Source organism: Pelobates fuscus, chromosome 3 (genome assembly GCF_036172605.1).
Source record: "Pelobates fuscus isolate aPelFus1 chromosome 3, aPelFus1.pri, whole genome shotgun sequence".
NCBI classification, from domain to species: Eukaryota; Metazoa; Chordata; class Amphibia; order Anura; family Pelobatidae; genus Pelobates; species Pelobates fuscus.
The window spans coordinates 420,156,099-420,168,235 of record NC_086319.1 but is presented as its reverse complement, the minus strand read 5'-3'; the positions used below and the strand labels follow the sequence as shown (position 1 = coordinate 420,168,235).

At 42.1% G+C, this 12,137-nt stretch overlaps 1 protein-coding gene across 1 annotated transcript in view; it reads right to left on the bottom strand.

Annotated features, from left to right (window-relative positions):
• Window positions 1–3,192: 3,192 nt before the first annotated feature.
• Window positions 3,193–12,137, bottom strand: part of LOC134603633 (alpha-2,8-sialyltransferase 8F-like) — a 76,749-nt gene continuing 67,804 nt past the window's right edge. The window contains exons 4-8 of the mRNA XM_063449782.1: window positions 11,367–11,511; window positions 7,429–7,541; window positions 5,516–5,602; window positions 4,550–5,352; window positions 3,193–3,322 (exon numbers count right to left, since the gene is read on the bottom strand). Of these exons, the coding sequence (XP_063305852.1) occupies window positions 4,890–5,352; window positions 5,516–5,602; window positions 7,429–7,541; window positions 11,367–11,511 (808 nt within the window). The 3' untranslated portion in view covers window positions 3,193–3,322; window positions 4,550–4,889. The remainder of the gene's footprint in view (window positions 3,323–4,549; window positions 5,353–5,515; window positions 5,603–7,428; window positions 7,542–11,366; window positions 11,512–12,137) is intronic.

Here is a 12,137-nt window from a genome sequence, read left to right as displayed (position 1 = left end):
CGGGATGTATCTCAAATAATCACAGAACACGGAATGTATCTCTAGTAATCACAGAACACGGGATGTATCTCAAATAATCACAGAACACGGAATGTATCTCTAGTAATCACAGAACACGGAGTGTATCTCTAATAATCACAGAACACGGAATGTATCTCTAGTAATCACAGAACACGAATGTATCTCTAGTAATCACAGAACACGGAATGCATCTCTAGTAATCACAGAACACGGAATGTATCTCTAGTAATCACAGAACACGGAATGTATCTCTAGTAATCACAGAACACGGAATGTATCTAGTAATCACAGAACACGGGATGTATCTCTAGTAATCACAGAACACGGAATGTATCTCTAGTAATCACAGAACACGGAATGTATCTCTAGTAATCACAGAACACGGAATGTATCTCTAGTAATCACAGAACACGGAATGTATCTCTAGTAATCACAGAACACGGAATGTATCTCTTGTAATCACAGAACACGGAATGTATCTCTAGTAATCACAGAACACGGAATGTATCTCTAGAAATCACAGAACACGGAATGTATCTCTAGAAATCACAGAACACGGAATGTATCTCTAGTAATCACAGAACACGGAATGTATCTCTAGTAATCACAGAACACGGAATGTATCTCTAGTAATCACAGAACACGGAATGTATCTCTAGTAATCACAGAACACGGAATGTATCTCTAGTAATCACAGAACACGGAATGTATCTCTAGTAATCACAGAACACGGAATGTATCTCTAGTAATCACAGAACACGGGATGTATCTCAAATAATCACAGAACACGGGATGTATCTCAAATAATCACAGAACACGGGATGTATCTCAAATAATCACAGAACACGGAATGTATCTCTAGTAATCACAGAACACGGGATGTATCTCAAATAATCACAGAACACGGAATGTATCTCTAGTAATCACAGAACACGGAGTGTATCTCTAGTAATCACAGAACACGGAATGTATCTCTAGTAATCACAGAACACAAATGTATCTCTAGTAATCACAGAACACGGAATGTATCTCTAGTAATCACAGAACACGGAATGTATCTCTAGTAATCACAGAACGAGGAATGTATCTCTAGTAATCACAGAACACGGAATGTATCTCTAGTAATCACAGAACACGGAATGTATCTCTAGTAATCACAGAACACGGAATGTATCTCTAGAAATCACAGAACATGGAATGTATCTCTAGTAATCACAGAACACGGAATGTATCTCTAGTAATCACAGAACACGGAATGTATCTCTAGTAATCACAGAACACGGAATGTATCTCTAGTAATCACAGAACACGGAATGAATCTCAAGTAATAACAGAACATGGAATGTATCTCAAGTAATCACAGAACATGGAATGTATCTCTAGTAATCACAGAACACGGAATGTATCTCTAGTAATCACAGAACACGGAATGTATCTCTAGTAATCACAGAACACGGAATGTATCTCTAGAAATCACAGAACATGGAATGTATCTCTAGTAATCACAGAACACGGAATGTATCTCTAGTAATCACAGAACACGGAATGTATCTCTAGCAATCACAGAACACGGAATGTATCTCTAGTAATCACAGAACACGGAATGTATCTCTAGTAATCACAGAACACGGAATGTATCTCTAGAAATCACAGAACACGGAATGTATCTCAAGTAATCATAGAACACTGAATGTATCTCTAGTAATCACAGAACACGGAATGTATCTCTAGTAATCACAGAACACGGAATGTATCTCTAGTAATCATAGAACACTGAATGTATCTCTAGTAATCACAGAACACGGAATGTATCTCTAGTAATCACAGAACACGGAATGTATCTCTAGTAATCACAGAACACGGAATGTATCTCTAGTAATCACAGAACACGGAATGTATCTCAAGTAATCATAGAACACGGAATGAATCTCAAGTAATCACAGAACATGGAATGTATCTCAAGTAATCACAGAACATGGAATGTATCTCTAGTAATCACAGAACACGGAATGTATCTCTAGTAATCACAGAACACGGAATGTATCTCAAGTAATCACAGAACACGAAATGTATCTCTAGTAATCACAGAACACGGAATGTATCTGTAGTAATCACAGCACACGGAATGTATCTCTAGTAATCACAGAACACGGAATGTATCTCTAGAAATCACAGAACATGGAATGTATCTCTAGTAATCATAGAACACGGAATGTATCTCAAATAATCACAGAACACGGAATGTATCTCAAGTAATCACAGAACACGGAATGTATCTCTAGTAATCACAGAACACGGAATGTATCTCTAGTAATCACAGAACACGGAATGTATCTCAAATAATCACAGAACACGGAATGTAGTACTATATGCTGGAATCCACCACATAAGGTACACGTGGAGATTATCACTGCTCAGGGGACAATCGGCTCAAACTGATCTTCCATGGTCAATTAACTCTCCCATGATCAATTATTATGAATGTTTATGGTCAGGTTAGTCAGTCGTTATGGGGATTATCAGGCTCTTATCTTTATGGATCACTTTGCACTCTGCTATTCCTGATTCAGCTGGTTTCTTCTACATTGTGTTCTTCTACGGTTCACCTCTGACCATTTTTACTGCACTGTTTGTTTTCAGGTTCATTTTTATGAGATACTGAGATCGGCCATTCTGTGAACCAGTAATTCATGTATCTATATATTTCCTTGCTAATCTGCTTGTTAAGTTTTGGTCTATACTCTGTGTGTGGCAATATTATCATCCCGGCCTTTGGTCAGTCGGCAGACTAGGAGATGTGTAAGTAAACAGAATATTAATATTACAAAGTGTGCTCGGTTTGACAGAATATAACAGAATGACTTCATACACCATATTAGTTTTTACAAATATTTCTGTTATTGCAAGTGTATAAATATGTATAAAAAATGTACATGAACTGTATCATATATTGGCTTTTCATCCAACAAATAAATTATAACTAGTACATAGCTCGCCAGAGATATGGCTACCAGATTCCAAATGTTCTGGGTGAGATATTTGGTATACAACGCTGTACAATTTTATGTGTTGGCAACTCATTGCGTGCCTCAAAGTCATTGCCACTGGTGGATGAGATTTGCTACATTTTGGTCTTACTGGAAAACATTCCTCTGTCTATACTGCGCAAGACATTCAGACTCTACCCCAGGCTGCAATCTCAGGAAATATGATAGAAGTTCAGAGAAGCTCTTAGAGATCCTAATGCAAGAAATAGGAATACTCCTGATTGTCTCTTCAACACAAAAAAATATCTCTTCATCTGATTATTTAACCTACCGTATATACTCGAGTATAAGCCGACCCGAATATAAGCCGAAGCCCCTAATTTTACCCCAAAAAACTGGGAAAACTTATTGACTCGAGTATAAGACTAGGGTGGGAAATGCAGCAGCTACTGGTAAATTTCTAAATAAAATTAGATCCTAAAAAAATTATATTAATTGAATATTTATTTACAGTGTGTGTATATAATGAATGCAGTGTGTGCGTATGAGTGCAGTGTGCGTATGAGTGCAGTGCGTGTATGAGTGCAGTGTGTGTGTGTATGAGTGCAGTGTGTGTGCGTATATATTAATTGAATATTTATTTCCAGTGTGTGTATATAATGAATGCAGTGTGTATGAGTGCAGTGTGTGTGAGTGCAGTGTGTGTATGAATGCAGTGTGTATGAGTGCAGTGTGTGTGAGTGCAGTGTGTGTATATGAATGAAGTGTGAGTGTGTGTGATGCAGTGTGTGTGATGCAGTGTGTGTGAGTTCAGTGTGTGTGAGTGCAGTGTGTGTGAGTGCAGTGTGTGTGAGTGCAGTGTGTATGAACGCAGTGTGTGTATGAACGCAGTGTGTGTATGAATGCAGTGTGTGTGAGTGCAGTGTGTGTATATGAATGAAGTGTGTGTGTGTGATGCAGTGTGTGTTTGTGTATGTGTTGGTGGGGGTGGGCATTTAATATATTATTATTTTTTTTTTATATTATTATTATTTTTTTTTATTATTATTTATTATTTAATTATTATTTTTTTTTTTTTTTATTATATTTTTTTTCGTCCCCCCTCCCTGCTTGATACATAGCAGGGAGGGGGGCTCTCCTTCCCTGGTGGTCCAGTGTCATTGGCAGTTCAGTGGGGGGAGAGGGGAGCTGGCAGAGCTGTACTTACCTCTCCTGCAGCGCCTGTCAGCTCCCTTCTCCTCCGCACCGGTCCGGTCAGCTCCCCTGTCAGCTCACACTGTAAGTCTCGCGAGAGCCGCACTATGACCCCGCGGCTCTCGCGAGACTTACACTGGGAGCTGACCGAGGTGCTGAACGGACGGCGCGGAGGAGGAGAGAGCTGACAGGAGCTGCAGGACAGGTAAGTACAGCTCTGCCAGCCCCCCTCTCCCCCCAGTCTGTATTATGGCAATGTAAATTGCCATAATACAGACTCTGACTCGAGTATAAGCCGAGTTGGGGTTTTTCAGCACAAAAAATGTGCTGAAAAACTCGGCTTATACTCGAGTATATACGGTACTTCCTATTTTCATTTTAGTGGCACAAATAATTTATTGCAAAGACCTAAAATATCCGATGGATATTCAATACCTAAACTTGTTAAACTTAAGTAGACATTAATTAAATGACAAAACCAAATATTGCAGTAATTTGCTCTGCGCTACCTTCTATTTATCAAACATCCTTAACTACTTGTTATTAGAGAAGATCCGAAGTGAGGTGGGACCCATTGCTGGATTGTGGAAGAATGGGCATTCTTGTTTCTTAGCAGCTACATTAGGTAACCGTATGGAAGTCCTTGGGGTGTAATAAGTCAGTCCAGTAAATTCTCACAGTTACATTTCAAAAGCATCTTCCTATTCTTAACTTCAGGATCTCCTTGCTATGCATCTTTGTGTAAAATAAAAACTCATCAGGCATGGCATGGAAGCCAGGTTTGGGGATTCTGTTATCATAATAGTGATGTGGTATCGGTTTCCCTGTTGCACCTCTAGAAAAAGGCCAGAAACCATAGAGTGTGACCTCTTCGCAAAGCTCCAAGGCTGTGCTGACAATCATGAGACCAGAGGACAAACGACGAGCCGTAAGACCCTTATCCTTCCAGTAAAGTGCAAGTTTCATTAAATAGTCTGGGTGGAAGTAAGCCAACTTCTGCTGTGACTCAAAGTCTTGTAAAGTATAAAACACCCTAAATGAAACATCTGTGCTGCTTGGAAAGGAGAAAGCTGGAATCACAATCAAGGCAGGTTCGTACACCTTTAGAAGGTCCATGAAGGGCTTCCTTTGCGCGTTCAGTTTTGAGTAGCTGAAATAGAAGAATATTGTTCTTTAGACCTATATTCTGTGTTATAAAATGATTGTGTCTTTATTCCAGGGCTCTCCAGCTACCCCAGATTAGCTAAACATCATGGGAATTGTAGTCTAAGCACTCTTCCGTTTGATTGCTAATATATCAGTCTGTTATTTACCTGTTGTGCAGGATACTTGGGTTCGCAGTGACCAGGTCTGTCTTCTTCCCGATGTCATATGAATAATTCATGGGCGGCAAATTAAACCTGCGGGGAGGAGAGAACATGGGGTTAATGTCCACCTACATGTGATCCCCCCTCACACACATTATATATGTGTGGATACAATGTATATCTTCCAGTATGAATAGTGTATCCCTGAGGTCCTCAATAGCTCATGACGTTCTTCCAGTGTGAATAGTGTATCCCTGAGGTCCTCAATAGCTCATGACGTTCTTTCAGTGTGAATAGTGTATCCCTGAGGTCCTCAATAGCTCATGAAGTTCTTTTGTGGCAGAAGGGTTAGTTCTAGTTGGAAATGTACGTTAATTAAAGATGTTCATTAAAGGGACACTCAAGACCTCTAAAGCACTTTAGTTTGCTAAAATAATCTATGTGTGAAGAGTGTGTCCTCTTTTTATTTTGCAAAAAGTACAGATTTCAAAGGAAATTTTCACTTTTATTAATGAACCTTGTTATCCCCCTCCCCCAGCTGTTAATCAGACATCGGGTCCTGTTACTTCCTGGTTTGGTTAGCTTAGTGCACCTAAACTCAAGAGGCAGCAATTGCCCAGAGCACCTGCCTTCTAAAGACTTCTCTTGAGAAACAGTACGAAGTCTGTGATTGGACAGCCACAGAAAGTATTGGAGGATTAGAAGGGGAGGGCTTACACAGACTGAAGACAAGACCTCTGCAGCTTTTGAAAATTGTTTTATATATACACCAATGAAAGAAATACATATCTAAATGCCAATATATACAAAACACAACGAGGGAACCGGCTGGTAGCCTAAATTGAGATAAATACAAAAACAAAATATAGTGTAATAAAGTTTGACAGAAATATCATTTGCGCAATATGAAATGCACTCACAGGATCTTGGACAGTTCAGGCATATATGGTGCCTCCCCTGATGGTATGGGGGGCTGGGGGGAATTCCCCTGGACACTTCCCTGGATCTTTCCACCAAAAAGCAGGACTCCGGGTGAAGGTATGAAAAAGCGGCTTTAATTTTCAATAAAATATGTAAAAAATAAAAAATAAATACAATAGAGGACCTCTATTGTATTTATTTTTTACATATTTTATTGAAAATTAAAGCCGCTTTTTCATACCTTCACCCGGAGTCCTGCTTTTTGGTGGAAAGATCCAGGGAAGTGTCCAGGGGAATTCCCCCCAGCCCCCCATACCATCAGGGGAGGCACCATATATGCCTGAACTGTCCAAGATCCTGTGAGTGCATTTCATATTGCGCAAATGATATTTCTGTCAAACTTTATTACACTATATTTTGTTTTTGTATTTATCTCAATTTAGGCTACCAGCCGGTTCCCTCGTTGTGTTTTGTATATATTGGTATTGAAGTTGATTGCTAGCTGGGAGCGATCTGAGGGAGGCTGTATTTCACCTACCACTGATAAGTATCATTGTATATAAGTGTGTGTATAAGGTGTATTTCTTTGTTATATTGGTTTGACATATCTAAATGCATAGTTTTTGTATTGGGGTATATCTACTAAACAGGTATTTTATGTTTGTATTTGGGCAGTAGAGTGTCCCTTTAACTATGTGCTCAAGATAGACATTTTTGCAAATTTTTAAACTAAACAAAGGAGTATTTTTTTCCCAGATCCAACACAATTTGCTTTTAGCTGAAGAACGCTCACACAATCAGTGTCACTTGTTCACCAATTTCAGAATTCACATGGAATACAGTTTGCCACTTGAGGATTTTAAATGCCCCACTAATGGCAGAACCTCATTGATCATGTCGTGTTTCTCCATCCCACCTCGCTGAGTCTCATACAACTCACTTTCCAACCACGAAGAACCTTTATCTATTCCTAAAATACAACTATATAGGACAACTACCTGAACACGAAGTCCGCTTGGTCGATCTCCGAGCCGCAGCAGCTGTTTAGTAAAGATCCCCCATTTCCGACCACTGCGCAGCGTCTATACAGCTTATCAGGAAAGGGCGAGACCTGGAACAGGAAGGTCGCAAATTAAAATGATCGGTTTGGCGACCCTTTCATTGTTTCTATAACTAAATATTAATTTCCATCCACCTGTTAAAGCAATGTGTCATTAAAAGAAAATGTGCCGGACATGCTCCATCAGAGGCTTCTCATTGAGAACACATAATCGAGGCTTTCCTTCTCAGTCAGCCATAAGACGTCTCATTGAGAATGGGGCAGGTGCGGGCTAGCACAGCATGTTGGCTACTTCTGTTAGCTCCGTATCAGAACCCAAATAAAATAGAGATGATTTCTATTTAAATCAGCATTTTTATAAACTGCACAAATGTGACACACTCCAGGCACACTAAGCATTTCAGCAAGCTGAGGTGTTTTATGTTTGTTTAATGTCCCTTAAAATATTGCGAATTGATGTTCTGACTACATCCTTATGTGCTAATCATTAACATATTTTATTTACAGAACAGGAAGCAAGGAATACATGATGATTTTTACTGGATAATTATAATCTTTCCTTAGTATTCTTGCCGGATACTATGTGTACTCTTATCTGTTTATTAAAGCGGCACTGTCATGCCGAACTTACCTTTCCTCAATCTCTTCCTCTTCTCCCCCTCCCTCGGGATCTGTTCTCCGTTTCTTCCTGTCTTCTTTAGTTTTCTTTAAAATAATAAGACAAAGTAGGGACTCTTTGCCTTATGGAGGATTCCTCCGCTTGACCAGCTCTGACCAGCGGAGGAGCAAAGTGTGCTTCATTTCCGCTGGTCAGAGCAATTTTCCCATGATCCCTAGCTTTCCTCCCCGTTCCCACAATGCTTCCTGTCAGTATTGCCGAACGTCCTGTCACTTAGACAGAACGCCGGCAAAACTGATGAATTGCATCCTAACAGAATGAGAAGAGTTTCTCCATTCGTGTTAGGAAGCAATTCGGTACTTTGTTCATATCGGAACTCCGATCCTATTCATTACCGCCCCACATTATGAAACACCTTATGGCCCCCACCCGCCGCCCAGGGGTAGGGGCCGGGGGGGGAGGACAGTAGGTCCCCCCCCTCATTACCATTATGGCCCCCACCCGCCGCCCAGGGGTGGGGGCTGGGGGGGAGGACAGTAAGTCCCCCCTCATTACCATTATGGCCCCCACCCGCCGCCCAGGGGTGGGGGCCGGGGGGCAGGACAGTAGGTCCCCCCCCTCATTACCATTATGGCCCCCACCCACCAATATTGACCCCCATAGAGTGAGGGGGGACCTGGGGGGCTTATGAAGTGGTGGGGAGCACTGCTCCCTGCCGCTTCTGTCTTTACATATTACAAGGAGGGAGCTGCACGCCGGTAGTTCCCTCCTTGTAATAAACCGAACGAGCAAACGAACACTGATATTCGGTGTTTGTTTGTTCGTTTGATTTTTTCTATTCATTCATTCGTCTGTCTGATGAATGAATGAATAGGTGAAATTCCCATTCGCATGTCCAGGTGTTTCACTGGGCATGTGCGGGAATCTCACAGTCTATCTAGTGTGGGCAGATGACGTGTCCCTCAGGGACTTCACCTACCCACACAAAGATGGTGGCGCCCTGAATATAGATCGGGGCAGAAAATAAAGAATACAAAATAGGTAATGTGGGGGGCTTAGGGGCATTTGGGGGTAACTAGGGGGCCAATTGGATGTAGTGGAGGCGGGAGGGGGGTTAAAAAAAACGGGATTCGGCATGATGATGCCGCTTTAAGGTATAATTTGTGTTTATTGCAGAAAGTGTTTGTAACGGAACTCCCCGTACTCCGACCGAGTACCTTCCGTTGATGGACGCTTCCTAGCCTGCGCCGAAGACCACAAGCACCGCACTGGACACCACAACCACCGCAGACTCCACAACCGCCGTAGCTTAACTGGAGTCTCGCCGTCTTCTGTCCACCCTGGATTGGCTTCTGTCCTCCAGGACCGTGTGGGGAAGACCTCTCCTCCAGGAGAGCGTATCAGGAACCAGCTCTTAAAAGAGCTAAGTGATTAACGCTCAACTGAGTATGCAGAGCATAGCAATCCCCAGTGTGAATATAGCAGTTCCCTCCAATAACGAGACAAGGCTACGTATTGAAGGGTAAAGAAGAACTGTCTGTACTGGCACATGCAGCATCTTTTATTCACATTCTACAAACATAGTACTGCCCACAGGGTTTTGAAGAACAACCAATCAACACATTACAACACCATTCATTACATAATAAATCCTCCCCTCTGCCTGTGATACAATTATCTCAACACAAAAGACTAACTTAATTATCACAGGCAGGAAAATGCAGTATTATAAAACATATCACCGGGACCCCAAAACATGCAATAACCCCATAAAAAATATATCCTCGGAACCGGGGGATCTGGGTTTAATGCAGATTCCGCAGAACATATACAGGCTATATGAAAAATAATTACTGTTAAATGTGTCCCCTGTTCTGTAGTTTAAAACTACTGAACCATGTCTTTGTGCACCAAATACCGGCGAGATGGCACCGTGTAGAAAAGTCAAAACAGTGTCTGTGAGTTAAAATGGCCACCATCCATTGTTCTCACCATGTGCTTCATCCATTGTTCTCACCATGTGCCTCTGATACATGAAATGGTGGCCACCCAGTAACTCCACAGTTTGTCTGGTAGTCTATCCAGCCGAACCAACATATGAAACACATGGGGAACAGTGCAACAAACGAAGGGAATCATAAAAAAATATGGACAATAGTCATATTTGTGCACAATCTCCAGTTTTGTCACATGGCACAAATAGTGTTTTCAAATGCCATATATCCCAGGGCCATAGTCAGAAGGAAGGAGGCGGGCAAGCAGCCCCCTCCAAGAACACGTGGCGAGGTCTGTTCCGCCACAGTGTTTGTCTGCTGTCTTAACATGCATGAACTTCTATGCCAGCAATCACTGAGTAAATGCAGTCATGGGAAAAAGAAAGTACACCCTCTTTGAATTCTAAGGTTTTCCATATCAGGACATAATAACAATCATCTGTTCCTTAGCAGGTCTTACATTTAGGTAAATGCAACCTCAAGGGGTTGAATCAGTTAGAGAGGGAGACAAGGTGAACAGAGGGGAAGGTTGAAACAGGCTGAGGAGGAGAGAAGGTTAGCAGAGGTGTTTGAGACAGCCAGAGGGGGAGAAGTGGTAAGCAGAGGCAGTCGGAGGGGGAGAAGAGGAAAGCAAAGGGTGGCTGAGGCAGTCGGAGTGGGAGTAGAGGTAAGCAGAGTGTGGCTGAGGCAGTAAGAGTGGGAGAGAAGGTAAGCAGAGGGGGGTTGAAACAAGCTGAGGGGAAGAGGTGGTAAGCAGAGGGATTGAAACAGGCTGAGTGGGAGAGGAGGTAAGCAGAGGGGGGTTGAGGCAGTCGGAGGGGGAGAGGAGGTAAGCAGAGGGGATTGAAGCAGGCTATGGGGGAGAGGAGGTAAGCAGAGGGGATTGAAGCAGGCTGTGGGGGAGAGGAGGTAAGCAGAGGGGGTTAAAACAAGCTGAGGGGGAGAGGAGGTAAGCAGAGCGGGGTTGAGGCAGTCGGAGGGGGAGAAGAAGTAAGCAAAGGGGATTGAAGCAGGCTATGGGGGAGAGGAGGTAAGCAGAGGGGGGTTGAAGCAGGCTGTGGGGGAGAGGAGGTAAGCAGAGGGGATTGAAGCAGGCTGTGGGGGAGAGGAGGTAAGCAGAGGAGGGTTGAAGCAGGCTGAGGGGGGTTGAAGCAATAAGTAAAGGGGATTGATGCCGACTAAGGAGGAGCCAGTTGAGGCAGGTTGAGAGAGGATAGGGCAGTCTAATGGGGTAGGAGATGAGGGGCAGTTTTCTACACATACCTCAGGAAGCATTTTGTAGATTTTTTCTGTAATAACAATGTTTCTGTTCCTTTGGGTTTCGTATGTAATGTTTTCTCCAATGTGAGTGTTAGCTTTTGTGACCAGGAGATTGTGGCTGGCATTGCAACAAGCACGGAACTCCGATCTGTAATTATAAAATACACTTATTTATTAATTCCACGTTTATTAATAAGGCTTGATGTCCTGATTCACTATGCCAATGTCCTAACTGATTGGGACAGAGGAACCAGGTTATGAACTGGTCTAATGACACCGTGATGTCTCAGTTAGTAGAAGCACCAACTGGAATGGATGCTTGTCTGGATCTGGTAATAAGGAATAATGTTCAGCTTCAATCAAACATTCATGTAAAGGAGCCCATGGGAAATAGTCATTTGTTGTAATTTGCAATCCGTTAAGACTAGGGCAGCTCTATATCTGACTGAATGGCGGCAATTATTCTCTGAAAACCTACGGAAGATAAATGGCATGACTTTAAACAAAGACAGCTCTCAGCACATAGCACTAGGCAAGAAATACAAAATAAAGACATGAAACCAACATGGCGTAGTAGGAAAATCAGTCAAGAAATAAAAAGGGCACTTAAAGGAACACTCTTAGCACCATAACAACTTCACCTCAACTGCGCCATTGCTCTTCCCCAGGATAATTACCAGACATTGTAAGTTATACATTTTAAAATAACAGTGTTTTATATAGCATGTCTGATTACAAAATCACTGTCAGTACACATCATGCCAGAGATTGAAA